The sequence below is a fragment of the Gracilinanus agilis genome, chromosome 1 (assembly GCF_016433145.1).
Source record: "Gracilinanus agilis isolate LMUSP501 chromosome 1, AgileGrace, whole genome shotgun sequence".
NCBI classification, from domain to species: domain Eukaryota; kingdom Metazoa; phylum Chordata; class Mammalia; order Didelphimorphia; family Didelphidae; genus Gracilinanus; species Gracilinanus agilis.
In genome coordinates this window covers 80,077,420-80,096,926 of record NC_058130.1, presented here as the reverse complement: position 1 = coordinate 80,096,926, position 19,507 = coordinate 80,077,420, and the positions used below count along the sequence as shown (strand labels likewise).

At 35.3% G+C, this 19,507-nt stretch overlaps 1 protein-coding gene across 1 annotated transcript in view; it reads left to right on the top strand.

Moving 5' to 3' along the window:
- Positions 1 to 19,507, top strand: part of ABCA13 (ATP binding cassette subfamily A member 13) — a 474,630-nt gene that overhangs the window by 232,618 nt on the left and 222,505 nt on the right. Inside the window, 3 exon segments of the mRNA XM_044676455.1 lie at positions 1,848 to 2,066; positions 10,943 to 11,139; positions 19,092 to 19,249. Coding sequence (XP_044532390.1) covers positions 1,848 to 2,066; positions 10,943 to 11,139; positions 19,092 to 19,249 — 574 coding nt within the window.

Below are 19,507 nucleotides of genomic sequence, written 5' to 3'. Positions count from 1 at the left end.
ATTGTTGATAGTTGCATTGGTGTGGTAGTTTCGAGTCTACATCCCCAATCATGTCCGCCTCAACCCATGTGTTCAAACAGTTGTTTTTCTTCTGTTTCCTCTCCTGCAGTTCCTCCTCTGAATGTGGGTAGCATCTTTATCATAAATCTCTCAGAACTGTCCTGTGTCATTGCAGTGCTGCTGGTACAGGAGCCCATTACATTTGATTTTACCACAGTGTATCAGTCTCTGTGTACAATGTTCTTCTGGTTCTGCTCCTTTCACTCTGCATCAATTCCTGGAGGTCTTTCCAGTTCATCTGGAACTCCTCCGGTTTATTATTCCTTTGAGCACAATAGCATTCCATCACCAGCATATACCACAATTTGTTCAGCCATTACCCAATTGAAGGGCATACCCTCATTTTCTAGTTTTTTGCCACCACAAAGAGCGCAGCTATAAATATTTTCATGCAAGTCTGTTTATCTATGATCTCTTTGGGGTACAAACCCAGCAATGGTATGGCTGGATCAAAGGGCAGGCATTCTTTTATCACTCTTTGGGCATAATTCCAAATTGCCATCCAGAATGGTTGGATCAGTTCACAATTCCACTAGCAATGCATTAATGTCCCAGTTTTGCTGCATCCCCTCCAGCATTCATTACTCTCCCCTTCTTTCATTTTAGCCAATCTGCTAAGTGTGAGGTGATACCTTAGAGTTGTTTTGATTTACATTTCTCTAATTATTAGAGATTTAGAACACTTTCTCATGTGCTTATTGATACTTTTGATTTCTTTATCTGAAAATTGCCTATTCATGTCTCTTGCCCATTTATCAATTGGGGAATGGCTTGATTTTTTATACAATTGGTTTAACTCCTTGTATATTTGAGTGGCTTATCTTAGAGGCAGCTGGATGACTCAGTGGAGAGAGCACTGGGCTTGGAGTCAGGAAAACCTGAGTTCCAATCTGACCTCAGACAATATCTGTGTAACCCTGGGTAGTTTGCCTCAGTTCATCATCTGTAAAATGACCTGAAGAGGATATAGAAAACCACTTCAATATATTTGCCAAGAAAATCCCAAGTGGTGTCATGAAAGGTCAGACACCACCAAACAACAAGTAGATTATCTTAGTTAGGATGATAGATCATTTGGTAGAGAAGATGGGGATGGACTGAGGTCAGAGACATCAATCAAAACATTATTATAATGGTTCTGACATGAGGTGATGAGGGCCTTCACCAGAATGGTGGCTGTGTGAATGGAGAAAAGTTGACAGCGAGTCCTGAAACATGAATGGAAATAGTTTACATCAAAACTACCACAGATGAAGATGTATTTTATATTTCAACTTTATGTTTCCATGATTTTATAAATATGGAAACTATCGAGGAAGGCTGCAACTCCTCTGTGAGTTACATAGTTTAACAGTTTGCCATGGACAAAAACTGTCACCCATCATTGAATTTTTCGGTAATGCCTCTATGAATCCGGTTAGGCAGGTTCAAAGGCGACAGACATGCAATCTGTACTCAGCTTTCTTCCAAGTTTTTGATGCAAAAATATGATTTGCCAGAGCTTGGGCTATGCTAGAAAAGCCTTGAAGTATGCAGAATGAACACCACACCATAAAGAAGCACCAGAGTACAATATTAGGAAAGGGTAAAAACATGTCTTTAGCTTTCATCATCAGTCAAAGAATAGCTATTAAAACCCTGGTGAGGATAGGAATTGTAGAAAATGCACTATTATAGATGGCTAAACAAATAAAATGATGCATAACTATGTATTTAAATCTACTCATAATATGACTACATCACTTTGTGAATTGTTTATATGTTGACATATTTATTTTCTTTTTCAGATCTATGTTGACTGGATTGTACCCTCCGAGTTCTGGTACTATCATTATTAATGGCAAGGATATGCAGACACAGCTTGCTGCTATCAGGATGGAGATGGGTGTATGCCCCCAATATGATGTCCTCTTTGATAACTTATCTATACGGGAACATTTATTGCTATTTGCTTCAATAAAGGCACCACTGTGGACAAAGAAGCAATTATATCAACAAGTTAATAAGTTAGTATTACTGCTCCCTTATTTCATTTTCCTTTGGTCAACAAAATTAATATTGAAGAATATGGTTGGAAGTATGGGCTAAACTTTTGAGAAAGAGAATAAATTACATTAAAGTCAATAAATATTCATTCTTAATGCTGCATTGAGTAGGAACTATGTGGATTCAAAAGGAGATTTTTGATCTAGCTGAGAAAAACATTTTTACTCATAAGGCAATTAAGGCATATTTACCCATAAAGCAATAAACTTCATTATTCAGAATTATAAGGAGTAGAGAGAAAGTTGAGATCGCTGTGGTTTGGAATAGTCCTAGTGGTTTTCACTGCAAAGAGGAAACTTGATCTGAGTTTTGGATAATGGAAAAAATGAATAGATGTGTGACTGAGTGAATTAAATAAAAATTATTATTTTTTTGTGTGAAAAATATCATGCTAAGTGCTAGGGATGTAAACACAGGGGAAACAGTCTCCATCCACATAGAATTTGCATCATTATTGAGGGAAAGTACTGGAGTGATGACCAAGAAAGAATTCTTTTTTTCTCTTAAGTTACCAGGATTTTGAACAGAGTAATAGGGTAGTCTGTTCATTACTGCCCAGAGGTGATAATAGAGTTGACTTGATTAAAGTTCTTAGAGCAAGAGGTAGTAGGGTAGAGGGCGTACACCTGCCTCAGGAAAGAAAATAGCTTCGATGAAGATGGAGATGCCAGGTTCTTGGAAGGTCAGAGCTAAATGGCTTAAATCCTCCAGGTTATGGCTGGATTTTATGAGTTAGTGAAGAAAAAGGAGGGTGTATCAAAAGGGAAAAGAAGGCTGCTAATTTGTACTCCTGATGGAAGTGTCCACTGTAGCTGTTAAATATAGCAAAATTTAAAATTCTTGAGGCCAATTTGATGCAAAAGGGAGGAACTCGACTACTCTGTGGGATCATCATTTTCACCATCTCAAAAATGTCAGTGCAGCAGCGATGTCATTAACAATGGAGCCACAGGGGTTGGTATATTTTGTCATGTGTAAAATCATTTTTATTGTATTTCTGGTCCTTGTTTTGGCTTTAAAATGACATTTGTCTATAGTTAGCTGAATGCTGTCACACATACCGATCATCTTAACCCACAGTTTGCCTTCTCCATCAAGAGCATGGACTTCAGCAGCAGTATAAGAGATTCAGGTCACACCAAAGGAAGACCTTTCTGGCACCACTGGCTATTGAGCACTGGAGCAAATGATTGAGGCAGAAGAGCAAATCTTTTCTGAAACAATAATGGATATGAATGTTTCTGATATGAACTTTTTGATATGAAAGTTTAAGTGCCCTTCTGCCTCAATATTCTTATTTCCATCCCTATCATCTATTGATGTGCGTGTTTTAATAATTCAAGATCCATTCTAGGTTAATGAACTTTATAAATTTGTTTCAGACTTCAGAATGATAAAACCAAACAGAATGAGAGGAGACAAAATTTTGTTTAATACTCTATATTTGTTTTAGCAATAACATTCCTAAAGTGACCAAACACTGATCCTGGATGGAGGCAGATATGGCTAGAAAGCAGTTCACAGGAAACCCTGCTTATTACCGTCCCTCCAAAAACAACCCCAAACCCCCAAACCTCATGGTTTTAGGGGGCTGCAAACTCAAAAAGTTACTCAGTCAATAAACATATATTTTGTATCTACTGTGAGCATGGCACTGTGCTCTGTATTGGTGATACAAATACCAGTAATGAAATAATACGGAGAAGGAAACAATAGTGAAAGGAGCTAATGAGATTTGAGCCTTTGTTAATAATATTCAAGGATTGGGGGCAGCTGGGTAGCTCAGTGGAGTGAGAGTCAGGCCTAGAGACAGGAGGTCCTAGGTTCAAACCCGGCCTCAGCCACTTCCCAGCTGTGTGACCCTGGGCAAGTCCCTTGACCCCCATTGCCCACCCTTACCAATCTTCCACCTATGAGACAATACACCGAAGTACAAGGGTTAAAAAATAATATTCAAGGATTTAGAGATCATTGTATTATTTCTTGTTTAGACCACATCTGGGGTGTGTTCTCTACTTATTTAGGTATATTTTAGAAGGAACACTCAAGATCCTGATCCAGAGGAGGATGACCAGGATAGCAAGGGTACCGGAAAACATGCAATGCATAGATTTGCTGAATATAGTAGGGATTCTTTTAGGTCTAGGGAAGAGGAGACTTACAGATGGGAACATAAAAGATATCTCCAGATATTTGAACAGCTGTTATGTTTAAGAGGGCTTAGATTTGTTCCGTTTGATCCCAGAATTCAGAACCAAGACTACTATGTTGAAGTTTGTAGAGATGTAGTTTTGGACTCACTCAGAAAAAGTAAAATGTCAGCACTTAAAACTATCCAAAATTGGACTGGGTTCTTTTAGGTGTATTAGAGGTCTTCATCTCACTGGAGGTCTATGACCACTTATCAGAGATGTTAATAGGATTTCTATTTTGAACAATAAGCATTTATATAATATATGTTATATGCCAGGCACTATGCCAAATTCTTTACAAATATTATCTAATTTCATCATTCATAATCACCTTTTGTTTTAGATGCTATTAATATCCTCGATTTATGATGGAGGAAAATAAAGTCAAGTGTTTCTCAGTCACACAGCTAGTAAATGTCTGAGGCTACACTTGACATTAGGTCTTCCTGACTCCAGGTTCAGTGCTCTATCTACTGTGCCACCTAGCTGACTCTATTTTGGTTACAGGTTGGACCAGATGACTTTTAAATTCCCGTGGTTGTATAATCATAAACTTTGAATTGGAAGAGACTTAGGGGTCATCTAAAACAAATCTTTCATTTTATAGATGATGAATTCAGACATCAGAGAGAGTAAATGACTTTCTGGAGGTCACATAGATAAGATGGCAGAACTGAATTTTTAATTTATGTATTATGAATTCAATTTAGTGCTCTTTCCATTGAATCATGTAACAATGATTCTTATTTATCAACTTTGCTAACAACAGTGTAGACTACTGTCACAATGAGGTTTGTTTTCTTCATAGTTGACCAATCTGGAGAAATTTAGTTGAGGTGCTCATGGGGTTCTACATTTGTTTAATGCCCCATAAACAACTGAACTACCTATTTTTGAAGATCATGATTTATGTCTCAAGTTTATGCCACCTGGTTTCCTCTATTTTGATTTAAAATTGTATTGTCTTTTTTTTTTTGAGGAGGGAAAGAGTCTTCCTTCTTTCTGAAATATCATTAAGTGACTAGTGTTTCATTTCAGTCTTAGCCAAAGTGATTCTCTTTTGAGGGTGCAGGGAGAGGTGACATTTAAAAAAGTGATCCTCTTTCCAGGAATCCACAGAATAACAAATTTGGAAGCTATGCCAGAGTCCATGTAATTCAATTGGCAGCTGGACAAGAATCCCCTGAACAACATACTCAACAACTGTTCATCTAGCCTTTGTTTCAAGAACTCTAGTGAGGGAGAATCTATTAGCCTAGAGGCATCCTGAGGCAATACTTTCCATTTTATTAACAAAGATATGCTCTGCAAGTAGCAGTGGAAGTTTCCCAACAATAGTAGACATATGAGTTTATTTTCCCAATTTTACTTGTTTGGAGCAGAGTTTAGTGGAAAGTGTGCTGGATTTTGAGATGAACTCTGTCAATTTGTAAGTTCCAATAAAACTTGAGTTATTTTTATATTAGGATAGTATCACCCAAATTGGTCCTTGATTTTATACAGGTATACATTTGTATCCCAATTGTATATATGTGAAATCACCATTGTGATTTCTGCAGGATGGGGAACTCTCATACATAAATTCCCTCCACAAACACAGATAAACAATTCTGTAATGTAAAGTCAAAAAAAGTTACTAGGGGCACTGAAAAGTTAGGTGACTTGTCCAAAGTCACATAGGCAGTAAGTATAAAAGGTTGGAGGTTTTCCAATTCTGAGGCCAGCATTTTATCTACTATGTCACATTGTTTTTCTTTAATTACCTAAAAGTAATTGGCAAAGTAAAATTTTATAGTTCACATTCATTTTTAAAATGAAAAAAAAAATAAGAGCCTTTCCTCACTGAGAAATGATCTAAGAATATGAAGAGACAATTCTCAAGGGAAGACACCCAAGATATTTATAAGAATAAGAAAAAGTGTTGCAGATTCATGCTAACTGGAGAACTGAATATTAAAGCAATTTTGAAATCTTCCACTTTGACCATCAGTTTGGTAAAGATGACGAAGAGAAATGATAAGTTTTTGAGAGGCTGTGGGCAAAAGCACATGGATGCAATGTTTGTGTCTGTATATCAGGACAAGCATTCTGGAAAGCAATTTGAAATTAAAGACAAAAAATTAACAAACAATGAATGCTCTTTAGCTGAGACATAACCCTGGTAGATCTATACCCAAAAGAAATCAATAAAAAGAAAGGATACTTTATGCACAGAAGTATTTATGGCCACTTTTTTTGTAGTGGCAACCTCCCACTCCAAAACAAACTTTAAACTACAGAGACAGCTATCAATTAAGGAATGGCAGAAAAAATGTAGTATAAAAAAGTTATGAAACACTCCTGTGTTGTAAGAAGTGATCAAATGGATTGTTTCAATGACACAAGGGAAAATGTGAATCAACTGATGCCACATGGAGTAAGTAGTTACAGTAAAACAACTTATAAGTTCAATATTATAACAAAGAACACTTTTGAAGATGTTAATACACTGATAAAGAATAAAGTGAGCAGAATTAGGAAAAATCATATAACAAGCACACAATTTAAGAAAAAAAGAAAGGCTTAAAGCAGGCAAAGTGATGATTAATACAATGACAGTTTATGATTCCAGAGGACTGATGATGAAACATTCTATTCACTTTCTGAGAGAGCTGTGATATATACAGAGTGTGGAATCAGATATGTGGGCTTTTCTTTAAACCTCTACCTTCCATTCTAGAAGCAATACTTTTTATTAGTTCCAAGGCAGAAAAGTAGTATGGCTAGACAGTAGGGTTTAAGTGACTTGCCCAGGATCACAGAGCTAATAAGTGTCTGAAGCCAGATTTGAACCTAAGACCTCCCCGCCTCTAGGCCTGGAAGCATATGCTTTTGTATAAAAACTATTAAGGAAATATGTTTATGCATATTTGCTACCTGGAATTTGTTTTTCTTTTATTTTTAATAGGGTAGGAATGAGAAAGCGGATAAGTAGATTTCTGTTCATTAAATAATTGAGAGGTGAGAAGATACTAGATGTGGAGCATTGCATACACACTTTCAGTTACTGTATTAATTTTGCTTTATTGTATTTTACCTTGTCATAAGAGACCTCAGAGAGGGGAGAGCAGTAATCTAGTAATGTTCGTAATATGAAAATAAAGCAAATGAAAGCTTTTTTAAAAGTGAAAGAAACATGTGGTAGACTGAATATATCTGGTTATGAGTCAGAAGTATTTCCTTCTGCTTTCTCTCAGTTCTATGACCTCAATTTTGTTGCTACAGTTGAATTCAAGAAACCGAAAGAAAAAAAAACCATTGTGTAGAGGATATGTAAATTTAATTATTTTTCAAAGCAAAAAAAAAAACTGTAAGAAAAAACACCAGAATTTGTAAGAGTAAATGGTGTTATCTCTACTCCCTCTAATAGTGGGTACTTAGAACTTTAGATAATTAAATTTCTATTAGTGATGGCATGGACTTGTTGCATGGTTAATTAGAATATGTGAAGATGTACCTGTCTAGGTAGAACAAATTCTAATCTCAGCTTTCTTCTAGAGATCTCCATTTGGTCATGTTGAATGTTACACTTCAGTATCCTGGAGTATAATTTGGCTTTACAATGTAGATAATAGATTGGCAAATTGGACCCACTAGAAGGCACTAATGGAATCAAAATAACCATTATGAGAGGCAATGAAATAACATAATGGATTGGCTGCACCTATAATGAAAGTTAAGCATTGCTTAGAAAAGAATGGAGATGACTGAAGAATCTCAGTTTCAGGGAATAAACATTTCAGCATGCTGATGCAAAAGATCTCGGTACATTTCTACCCATACAGTTTGAGGAAAGACTACTTAAACTAGTAGAACTGGTGGTCATATCATCAAAAGCCATTCATCCATTCATCCTTGAGAAATTTTGTAGCATCTTCTCTGTGCAGGGCACCTTGCTATAGCACACAATCAAGAGGCACACAGGATGAGAAAGCATGGGTGGGTTTTTCTTCTACCTGAGCCATTGAAAAGAGTATTTACCTTTTTGGATCATGGATCTATTGAAGCATAATGATTACTATTTAAAGAATGACAGGGGACCCAGGGTACTCACTATCATAAGCATTGACTCTGCATAGGTTATAGTAAGCAATCTTCTGGCTTTAATTTGTTGAAAAATTTTGGGGTATTTAATAAGCAGTTAATGCATATATGTTTATTAATTTAAAAAACTGTTTTCACAGAAAATGAATATTTACCAATATCCAAAGTATTCATTAACTGCTTACATGTAGAACTGAGTTAAACACTGTATGGAGGTGATTTCTAAGTGAACACAAAAGACATAATGAACTGCTTACTGGTGGGCTACACTGCTGTCAATTCAATTATAATGACATATTTCACTTTTTGTTTATTTCTTCATTCATTCATTAAGAATCCTTAACGGCTACTATGTACTAAGGTGCTGAGGAGAGAGAAACATAATGCTGCACAGGCATGGTGTATATCCCCAGTATAGCATGGAATGCAATTATATGGCAGATATAAGACATATTGGGATGAGTATAACTATGGTACAGAATATGATATGTGACGATAGCATAATAAATAGAAGACCATAATTTGAAAAAAGGGCTGGAAAGTTTGTAAATTCCCAGGCTGTGGATGCCAAGATAAAAGGCTTAATTTTTATTTTGTTCAACTGAGAAATATGAATGGCTTTGATAAAAAGATGAACATGATCAGATTTTTACATAAAGATGATAAGCTGATAACTTGTTGAAGTCAACAGGCATTTTTTAAAAGAATTTTTTAAATTTAAAATTTATTTTCTCAATTACATCTAAAAAGAATTTTAATATTCTTTTAAAGATAATTTTGGATTCCAAATTCCCTTTATTTACTACTACTCAAGAAGGCAAGCTATATATAGACTATACATGTACAGTCAAGCAAAATATATTTTTATATTAATCATTTTACAAAAAAGAACAGAGACCCCAAAAGACAAAACCAAGAAAAACACAATAAAAATAAGGACATTAAAAAAGAGTGTTTTTATCTATATTCCAACTCTATCACTTCTTTCTGTATAGGTAGTTATCTTTAAAAAAAATCATAGATCATTTAGAATTGTCTTTGATCATTGTATTGCTAAGAATAGCTAAATCGATCATTGTACGCTATTGTTGTTACTGTGTACAATAAACTCCTGGCTTTGCTCACTCCATGTTACAAATCAGTTCACATAAGTCTAACCAGGTTTTTCTGAAACCATTCTGCTCTTCATTTCTTAGAGCAAAACAGTATTCCATCACAATCATATACCACGATTTGCTCAACCATTCCTCATGTGATGGTCATCCCTTCATTTTCCAATTCTTTGCTACAAAAAAAAACTGTTATAAGTATTTTTGTACATATAGAGCATTTCCCTTTTCCTTTTCTCTCTTTGAGATACAGACCAAGCAGTGGTATTGCTGGGTCAAGTGCATGCATAGTTTTATGACCCTTTGAGCAAAGTTCCAAATTGTTCTCCAAAATGGTTGAATCAGTTCACAACTTCACCAAGAATGCATTAGTGTCCTAATTTTTCCATATTCTCTCCAGCATTTGTCATTTTCCTTTTCAGTCTTTTTGGTTAGAATTGTTTTAACTTGCATTTCCCTAATCAATAGTGATTTAGAGCATATTTCATGTGAGTATAGATAACTTTGATTTCTTCTTAAACCATTTTTTCAATTGGGGAATGACTTGGTATTCTTACAAATTTGATTCCATTCTCTATATAAATGCGAAATGAGACCTTTATTAGAGAAACCTGCCTTAAAATGTCTTCCCAAAGTTTTCTGTTTTCCTTCTAATTTTGACTGCTTTGAGTTTTCAACAAGCATTCATGGAGTCCTTTCTGTATGGAAAGCAACATGCTAAGCAATGGAGTGTAATAGATTTAAAACACTTGAAGGGATCTAAAAAGTCACCTAGGCTTATTCTGAATGCAGGAACTCACTCTACCAAGGGATGCCAGTACCTTTTCCAAGATTTCTTGTTATGGGATGTTGCCTATAGCACTGAGAAGTTAAGTGATTAGCCTAGGACCACATTGTCAATATGTGTCAAAGGAGCTCCTTGAGCTTAATTCTTCCTAGCTTATAGGCTACCATATATAAGAGGCAGCTAAGTGGAATAGTACTATATTGCACAGGACCTTGTGTTAAGATTTGAAATAAAATCTTTCTTTATTTAGTAGCTGGGTGATACTGGAGAAGTCATTTAATCTCTGTCTGCCTTAAGTTCCTCAACTGTAAAATGGGAATAATAATAACTATCTTCCAGAGTTGTGATACTCAAATGAGATAATTAAGTAAAGTGCTTAGGACAGTACCTGGCACCTAGCAGGTGCTTAATAAATGTGTTGATTCTATTAACTCACATAAAATATAAGGAAACAAATACCCTGAAATTAAGTCACAAAGTGACTGTTTTAGAGGCAGAATTTGAGCTTAGTTTCCTCCCAATTTCAGAGACAGTGCTCTGTCCTTCAGTACTAACTCTCAACTATAGACTGCTGAATTCTAAGGAAACATTTTGATTGGGTTGAGATGGATAAAAGCCATGTTAGCATTCTGTGGATCACAGTGATACACTTTTTCCTATTCTAGAACCCTTCAAGATGTGGAGTTAACCCATCACCAACACAAACATGTCAGAACTCTCTCTGGAGGAATGAAAAGGAAACTCTCAATTGGTATTGCCTTTATTGGAAACTCAAATGTTGTTGTTCTAGATGAGCCTACCAGTGGTGTGGATCCTTGTGCCCGCCGGGGCATATGGGATATTTTACTGAAGTATCGAGAAGGTAGGAAATGAGCACCATTCTCTTTTTTTGCTCTGATAAGATAATATTTGTTTATAACAAGGCCAAGATAATCATATATAGGGATGCATTTTTCATTGAGAGATTAAACAGAGAAATATGTGTTTTATGATAATACACATACAACTTATATAATATTACATGCCTTCTTGGGGGGATATTTGGGAGAAAGAAAATGAATAAAATTTTTGGATATAACCAACTTTAGGAGCATAGGTCTCCCCAAAGACTTAGGACTATTAAAATCATTACATAATCTAATTTACTCTTCTTTTATTCAATTCCAATCCCAGCCCATGCCAATTAATGGATTTGGGATAGGAATTTTATTAATGTAGAGAACTCCCGGGTGAGGAAATGAAAGATAATACCTTTCTTATGACAAATGTGGAAATAGAGATTATATGGTATGTACAACCTATGACATAATAGTTGCTGTTTTGGTGAGGGAGGAGGATTGGAAGGGAGGAAGAGATCATGGATCAAAACTGTCAAAAATGTGTGTTGAAAACTGTATTTACATATATAATTTGGAAAAAATTTTAAAAATGATAACACCTTTCTTTCAATTTAGAGTCTTAGTTGCTTAGAATAACAAAAAAGTTAAGTGGTTTGCTTATAGTCATGCAGTGAGTATGAGTCTGAAGCAGTTTTTTTAATCTAAATTCTCCTAGCATGGAGAGTGGCTTTCTATAAAATCTCCAAATTCTCAAACATATTTATTATTGTAATCATCTACTCCACTCTCAGCAACTTTAGAAGAGGGTAAGGGATCAGGAACTGGCGAGAAAGCAGGATACAGGAACAAGGAGGATCCATTAAAAGTAAATTGTATTGGGGGCAGCGAGGTGACTTGGAGGATAGAGTCAGGTCTAGAGACAAGAGGTCTTGGATCAAATATGACCTTCCTTAGCCACTTCCTAGCTATGTGACTCTGGGCCAGTCACTTAAATCTCATTGCTTAGCTCTTGCTGCTCTTCTGCCTTGGAACCAATACAGAGTATTGATTCTAAGACAGAAGGTAAGGATTTAAAAAAATTGTACTTTTTAAAAACTAAGGACCTTTGTTCCCAAGAATTTTGAGATTGAGAAAACCCTGTCGTAACAATTTCTATAAGTGGACCTGTAGTTGGAAGCATTATACTAAATGGCTTGTTGTGGGTCCTTTCAAAGGCTAAGATATTCTCTCACTTTTTTGCTCTGGAAAACTCCTTTCTCTCATTTACATGCAAACTGACAAGCATGAGGAGTTAACATGACATGATGTCTGAGGATTCATCAGAATGACAGCCAGCAACCTAGATAAACAGAAGGCAAATCAAGAGAGAAAGAAAATTCTCTTCCAAGATTTCTTCTCCATCTAGCATTAGTTTCTCTTGCTGCCTAATAAATTATTTTTTATTATTAGTGGATTCATTTTGAGAGAATGCTATCTGAATTGTTATAAGATGGACATTTCTGAAAATATACAACCTGGGTGGTTATGATTTTGTGTTTTGAGATTTATAAATTATTTATATGTTTTCTGCTTACTTTCTTTCCCCTGTCTCCATTCAGCTGTGAACTCTTTGAGACTATGAACTATTTTGCTTATACTGATATCCATGCTGGTGATTAAGATCCCTAAAATTTAGAGGTTCAGAGCTCTGTATCTTCATGGTCTATTCTGATGTCTCAAAAAAGAGTGTGAGGGACTTCAGAGCCACTGCCTCATTAGTGCTGGATGCTAACCTCTAACAGTCCCCGAGGCTTTTAAGATCTTCATAACGGATCTGTTTTACTGATCCATCCTGAGCTTTTTAAAGAGAACTGTCTGATATTTTAAATAAAATTTTTTGGGGCACCTGGGTAGCTCAGTAGATTGAGAGTCAGGCCTAGAGACGGAAGGTCCTAGGTTCAAAGCCGGCCTCAGACACTTCCCAGCTGTGTGACCCTGGGCAAGTCACTTGACCCCCATTGCCTAGCCCTTATCACTCTTCCACCTATGAACCAATACACAGAAGTTAAGGGTTAAAAAAATAAAATAAAATAAAGAGAGTATTAGGATAGAGATTTATCTATTAAAAAATAAAAATTTTCCCCAGATTATATGTAGATAAAATTTTCAGTAATTGTTTTTTGACATTTTGTGATCCATGTTCTCTCCTTCCCTCCATCCCCACTCTTATAGATAGCAGGTAATATGATAAAGATGGTACATGTGTTATTATATAATACGTATTTCCCTATCATCATGTGAAAGAAGACACATATTGCTTTTTAGTAGAGAAAAATTCATGGAAGAAATAAAATGAAGAATGGCATGCTTCAATCTGCATTCAGACTCCATCAGTTCCTTCTATGGCAGCGTACAGCCTTTTTGATCATGAATCTCTTGAAGTTGTCCTGGATTCTTATATTGCTGATAATAGTGATGTCATTCATAGTTGATTGCTGCACTTATTGCTGTTGCTGTGTACAAAGTTCTCCTGGTTCTGCTTGCTTCATTTTGCATCACTCAGTCTTTCCAGGTTGTTGTTGTCGTTGTCATTTTTGGTGATCATCTTGTTCATCATTTCTTATGATGCCATAGTGCTCCATTACAATCACAAAACTCATCCAGCTGTTCCCAAGAGCCCTCTGCTCTTGGTGCTTTCAGACACAGACAACATTTTCCCCACCTTTGATCATGTCTGGAGACTGTGGCTTGACTTTTTGGAGGAGGGGAGAAAGGGAACCTTTGCTATTGCCCGTGGGCTTCTGGCTAATGTTTTAGGCAGTTCTGGGTTGAAATAAATGAATCATTGTAGCATCTCATGAGATTTCATAATCATTATATGATCTGGTATGAATCTCATGATTCTGTTGGAGTAAATATTTGGGAACTGGGGAATCTAAATGGAATCTGAATGCCATTCTGGCAACTATTTTGGCCAGAAGTCTTTCTTCCACTCTTTCCAGTCTTATAGTTTTCTTCCTTCCATAAGCTCTGAATTCTAATCATACTCACCTACTTATTGTTTCTTAGAAATGATGCTCCATTCCTCATATCTGTGTCTTGAGACTGGCTGTCCTCTATGCCTGGGATGCTCTCAGTTCTTCCTCCTCATTTCTCCCTTCTCAGGAGTTGACTTACTTCAGGACTCAGATCCTAGGATACTTTTTTTACAGGAAATCTTTTCCTGCCCTTCTCTTTACCCCTTCCCCATAATTTTAGCCACTGAATTGCTAAGGTCTTTCCCTCTAAAGTTACCTTTATTTATTTTTTGTGTGTGTATATGTATATATATATATATGTTCTATTTATTAATATTTTATGTGGATATAAATTCCTTGGAGGCAGGGACTGTTTTTACTCCCCCCACTCCATATCTGAAGCTTAGCATATTGTCCAGAATGCAGCAAATGCTTAATATGTGCTTACCTGTTTCATCAACCAGACCTGTGATAATCTTGGTACAGGGATCTGCCAGTGAGGAAACACTTTCTACCATTACAAATCTGTATATGTTCTTCAACTTATATATCACTGAGTTAAAGTGTCTTCTATTAGTCATACAGCCAGCAAATGTCAGAGATGGAATTTGAACTCAGTCTTTTCTGACTTTGATTCTGGCTCCCTCTGGTGTTTCTTTATCAGTCTTTATCATAGTAGATTTCATTTTGCCCAAAAGTTTATTAATTAAAATTAAATTAAATGATTTTAATTAAATAATTTATTAAATTGAGTCATTTATAAGCCAGAATAGTAGTAGATTTTTAAAAAATAGGAACATTTAGCATGAAATATAGTATAAAACCTTTAAAACAGCAAGAAGATAGCATATTAAATAATTTCTATTCCCTTAACAATATCTTATGGACATATACTTTGTTTCTTTATCTAAATTCTATTTTAATCTCTTCAAATTGATATAGATACAAGCCATTCCTCAGCTGATAAATGGGCAAGGGACTAATAGGCAATTTTCAGGTAAAGAAATCAAAGCTATCAATAAGCACATGAGAAAGTGTTTAAATCTCTTACAATTAGAGAAATGCAAATCAAAACAACTCTGAGGTACCACCTCACACCTAGCAGATTAGCTAAAATGACAGCAGAGGAGAATAATGAATGTTGGAGGGAATGTGGCAAAATTGTGACATTAATGCATTGCTGGTGGAGTTGTGAATTGATCCATCCATTCTGGAAGGCAATTTGGAACTATGCTCAAAGGGCTTTAAAAGATTATCTGCCTTTTATCCAGCCATCCCACTGCTTGGTTTATACCCCAAAGAGATAATAAGGAAAAAGACTTGTACAAAAATATTCATAGCCACACTCTTTGTGGTGGCAAAAAAATTGGAAAATGAGAGAATGTCCTTTGATTGGGGAATGGCTGATCAAATTGTGGCATATGCTGGTGATGGAATACTACTGTGCTCAAAGGAATAAAGAACTGGAGGAATTCCATGTGAACCGGAATGACCTCCAGGAATTGGTACAAAATGAAAGGAGCAAAAAAAAAAAATGAAAGGAGCAGAGCCAGAAGAACATTGTACACAGAGACTGATACACTGTGGTACAATTGAATGTAATGGATTTCTGTACTAGTAGCAATGCAATGACCCAGGACAATTCTGAAGGAGTTATGAGAAAGAATGCTACCCACATTCAGAAGAACTACAGAAGTGGAAACACAGAAGAAAACTGCTTGAACACATGGGTTGATGGGGATATTATTGGGGATGTAGACTCTAAATGACCACTCTGGTGCAACTATCAATAATATGGAATTAGGTCTTGATCCAAGAACTCATACCATTACATAGGTAAAACCCAGTGTAATTGTGTTGGCTATGGGGGGGTGGGAATTTGGGGATAAGGGAAAGAACATGAATTGTATAACCATGGAAAAATATTCTAAAAATAAAAAATAGAAATACAAAAAAATAAATTGATATACTTTGTTTTGATTTTAGACATAAAAATGGATTAGAAAAGTTTTATTTGAAATTAACTGCAAATAGCAGTTAAATGTATACCTGCTCCATCACTTGATCTCTGGAACTTAATCCACTACTTTGAGTTCAAATTAATATTGTCTTTGGAATATTTCAAGAAGTAAATACCCAGGAAATACCTGATACTTCATTTCTTTGTGACCTGTAATTCACAGGTACTTACTATCATAAATTAGTTTGGCCTTCTTTGGGACCTCCTTGGTCTCTATAAAATTCTGAAATTGGTTTAGGAACTCATATAACCTTTTTCTCTACCTCATTTTACTTTTGAGATCAAAGAATTAATATGTTTATTTCACCTTAGTTGTCAGCAGTGAACTTAATAAAAGCTATTTAGAAATGCTAACGTAATGGTTTCATAAGCTTTAAAAATTAGGTGAATTTCTTTTGTTTTCAAATCTTTTCATTCTTAACTTTGAAATCTCTGTCTCTCTAGTATAGGCCTTCTTCACCTTAAGCCTGTAGTGTTCCATTAGTTTTCTAATCAGTCTTTCTGCATCGTTTCTCCCTCCTCTAATCCATCCTTTATTAGGCAGTCAGAAGGATTTTTCCTTAAGTAAGGAAATTTCTTTAAATTTCAATGTTAATACCAATACCTCCCTGTTACCTTCAAGATCAAATGTAAAATCCTTTCCAGGATTTAAAGCCCTTTAAGATCTGGTATCTTTCCTTTTTCCCAGCAGTCTTACACTTTTCTCCCTTCCACACATCCTATGATCTAGCTTCTCTGGCATAATAGCTATTCCTTTTATGCTCTCTCTCCTCTCTCATTGATTTACTCATTCTCTCCTATGTCTGGAATACTTTGTCTTCCCTTTCCCTGGTTCCACTTGGTTCACTTAGCAAAATTCCTACTTCTGTAGAAAGCCTTCTTCAGTTTCACATATAGTAATAATACTTCCTTCTGAGATTATTTTTATTTATTACGTAAATAACTTTTTTTATACATGATATTTCCATTAAACAGTGTTTCTACTTTTCTGTGCAACCTCAGCACTTAGTAGTGTCTAGAACAGTAAATGTTTAATATCTTATTCACTGACAAAGAAACGGAGGCTTATAGAAACTAGATGGCCGGTTCAAGGTCACCAAGGCATTAAATAATAGATCTGAATTTTGAATCCAGATTCATGGACACTAAATATATTGCTTCTGATATATCAAGTGACATAATTATTTAAATCAAGAAAATGTCAAGAATAGAAGTTCTTTAAATTTTGTAACCAATATAAATCTGACAATTGGTTTTGATTCATGTCAAGAACTCATGAAAAAGTCATATGTCTTCAAAACTTAAAATACCTGTAATTCATTGGGTTGGGGACTTCTTGTAATATATTATATCCTTTTAAGTTAAAAGGTAGTTTTGGAGAGAAATTATATTATTAATGTAATGTAGGAATATCAGTAGAAAGTGCTTAAAGTCATAAATTTAAGGGTAGACATTTTGGGGAAAAGATTATTATTATTTTTTATACTATTACCCACATATCAGTTTGTTCAGTCCTGGACATATTCACATGTGCCCCTCTATGTTTACCACATAATGTTTGCTATGGCTACCTTCATTCTCAAATAGAAATTAGATCAGGTTTTTTTACCTGTCCATTAAGAAAACTATTTGTAAAAGTGATTTGCTTATTATTTTTACTTTTTTGATGCTGATTACTCTTTTAAATGTGCATTTTTATTTTTTATATCATCATTACTTCTATAAAAAGGAATGTATCTTAATGGCAAAAAAGAGAGACTTTAGAAAAGGAATGATGAAAATGAATCAAGACAAACTATTTTTATTCCAATTTTAAATCTTAGTAGCAATTTTTCAAATCTCTCTACCTGCCATTAGATGTTCTTTAAGATTAATTAACAACAGGATAACATCAATTGATTGACCAATGAGGTCTTATAAGAGGACTTATTTATCTTTCTTTTACGTTACTTAGAGAAATTCTTAAATATGAAAAACTAATAGGGGTTTGTCATTCTGTCATCTTATGAAAATAGGGGATAAAATTAATATAGGTCTTTTCTTCATGATAAATGTTTTTGTCTCCTGACTTAAAATGCATAGATATTAAAAAGGGAATAGAATTTATAAAACATATACATTAGGGAATGATTATTTCTTTTGACAAAAGAGCTACTGTGGTGTTTCTTTAAATAGTCAGGTTTTCCAATGCTCTTAAATGTGTTTTAGCCTACCAAAAAAAAAACTTTTCAGAACAGCATGAGGTAATGGAAAACATTATACCATATAGTAGAATTTCAAATTGTGTAGCATCCATGTTTCTGAGAGGAGTTCAAGCTGCATCACAGAATTCCATAGTGCCCCCCAGAACTCCAAGGGAGGGGGCAGTTAAGGGCAGTTGGAGTCCTGGTATAAAAGCCAGGTCACCCCTCTTGCAAGAGTTCTTGGAGTTCTGGGGGGCACCATGGAATTATGTGATGCAGCTTGAACCCCTCTCAGAAACATGGATGCTACAGTTAGGAGGGGACCTTAGTGGTCATCTAGTCCAATCCTTTTCTCAAAAAGAACTGACCCTGCTCTAAATATTTTGGCATACAATTGATTTTTGTATCTTTGATCTTTTTTGACATATGCTTGGCAAAGGGATCTTTAGATCAAAGGATTTAGACATTTTAGTCCTTTCTTGGTATTATTCTAGATTATATTCCTAAATGATTAGGCTATTTCATTGGTTTACCAATAGTTTATTGAAAGTTACTCAATTTTAGAGACTACATTTTCTCTATCAATCAAACACTGAAAATTTATTAAGGACCTAACTAATTGCCAGGCATTGTGTTATGATATGGGGGTGCAAAAGGTATAATGAATAGATAATCCCTGAAACCTCTTTGATTATGAATTCCAATATTCTACTAAAAGTTCATATCTGAGAGTATCCCAGTATAAGCTTTGTTATTCTATTGATTTTGAAATGCAGGTCGTACCTTAATCTTCACTACACACCACCTCGACGAGGCAGAAGTGCTTAGTGACCGAATTGCCATACTCCAGTGTGGGCAACTTAGATGCTCTGGTCCTCCCTCCAGCCTAAAGGAAGCCTATGGCCATGGACTCAGCCTGACCCTGACAAAACAAGTAAGATCAGAAACTAGAACTTGAATTCTATTTTTACAAATCACATTGAGAAAGTGTTTAGTGTGAGTTAGGGTAATGGAGACCTAAAGGCAAAACCCAAACCATTCCTACTCTCTCAAGGAGCCCTACATTCAACTCAGGGAAAAATAGAATATGTTTATTACAGAAGATTTCAGGACATAATGTGGGATAGTAGAAAGAAATTTGAATCTGGCTTTAGATAAAGGGTGTTGTTTAATTCCCAAGTCAAGCATTTTC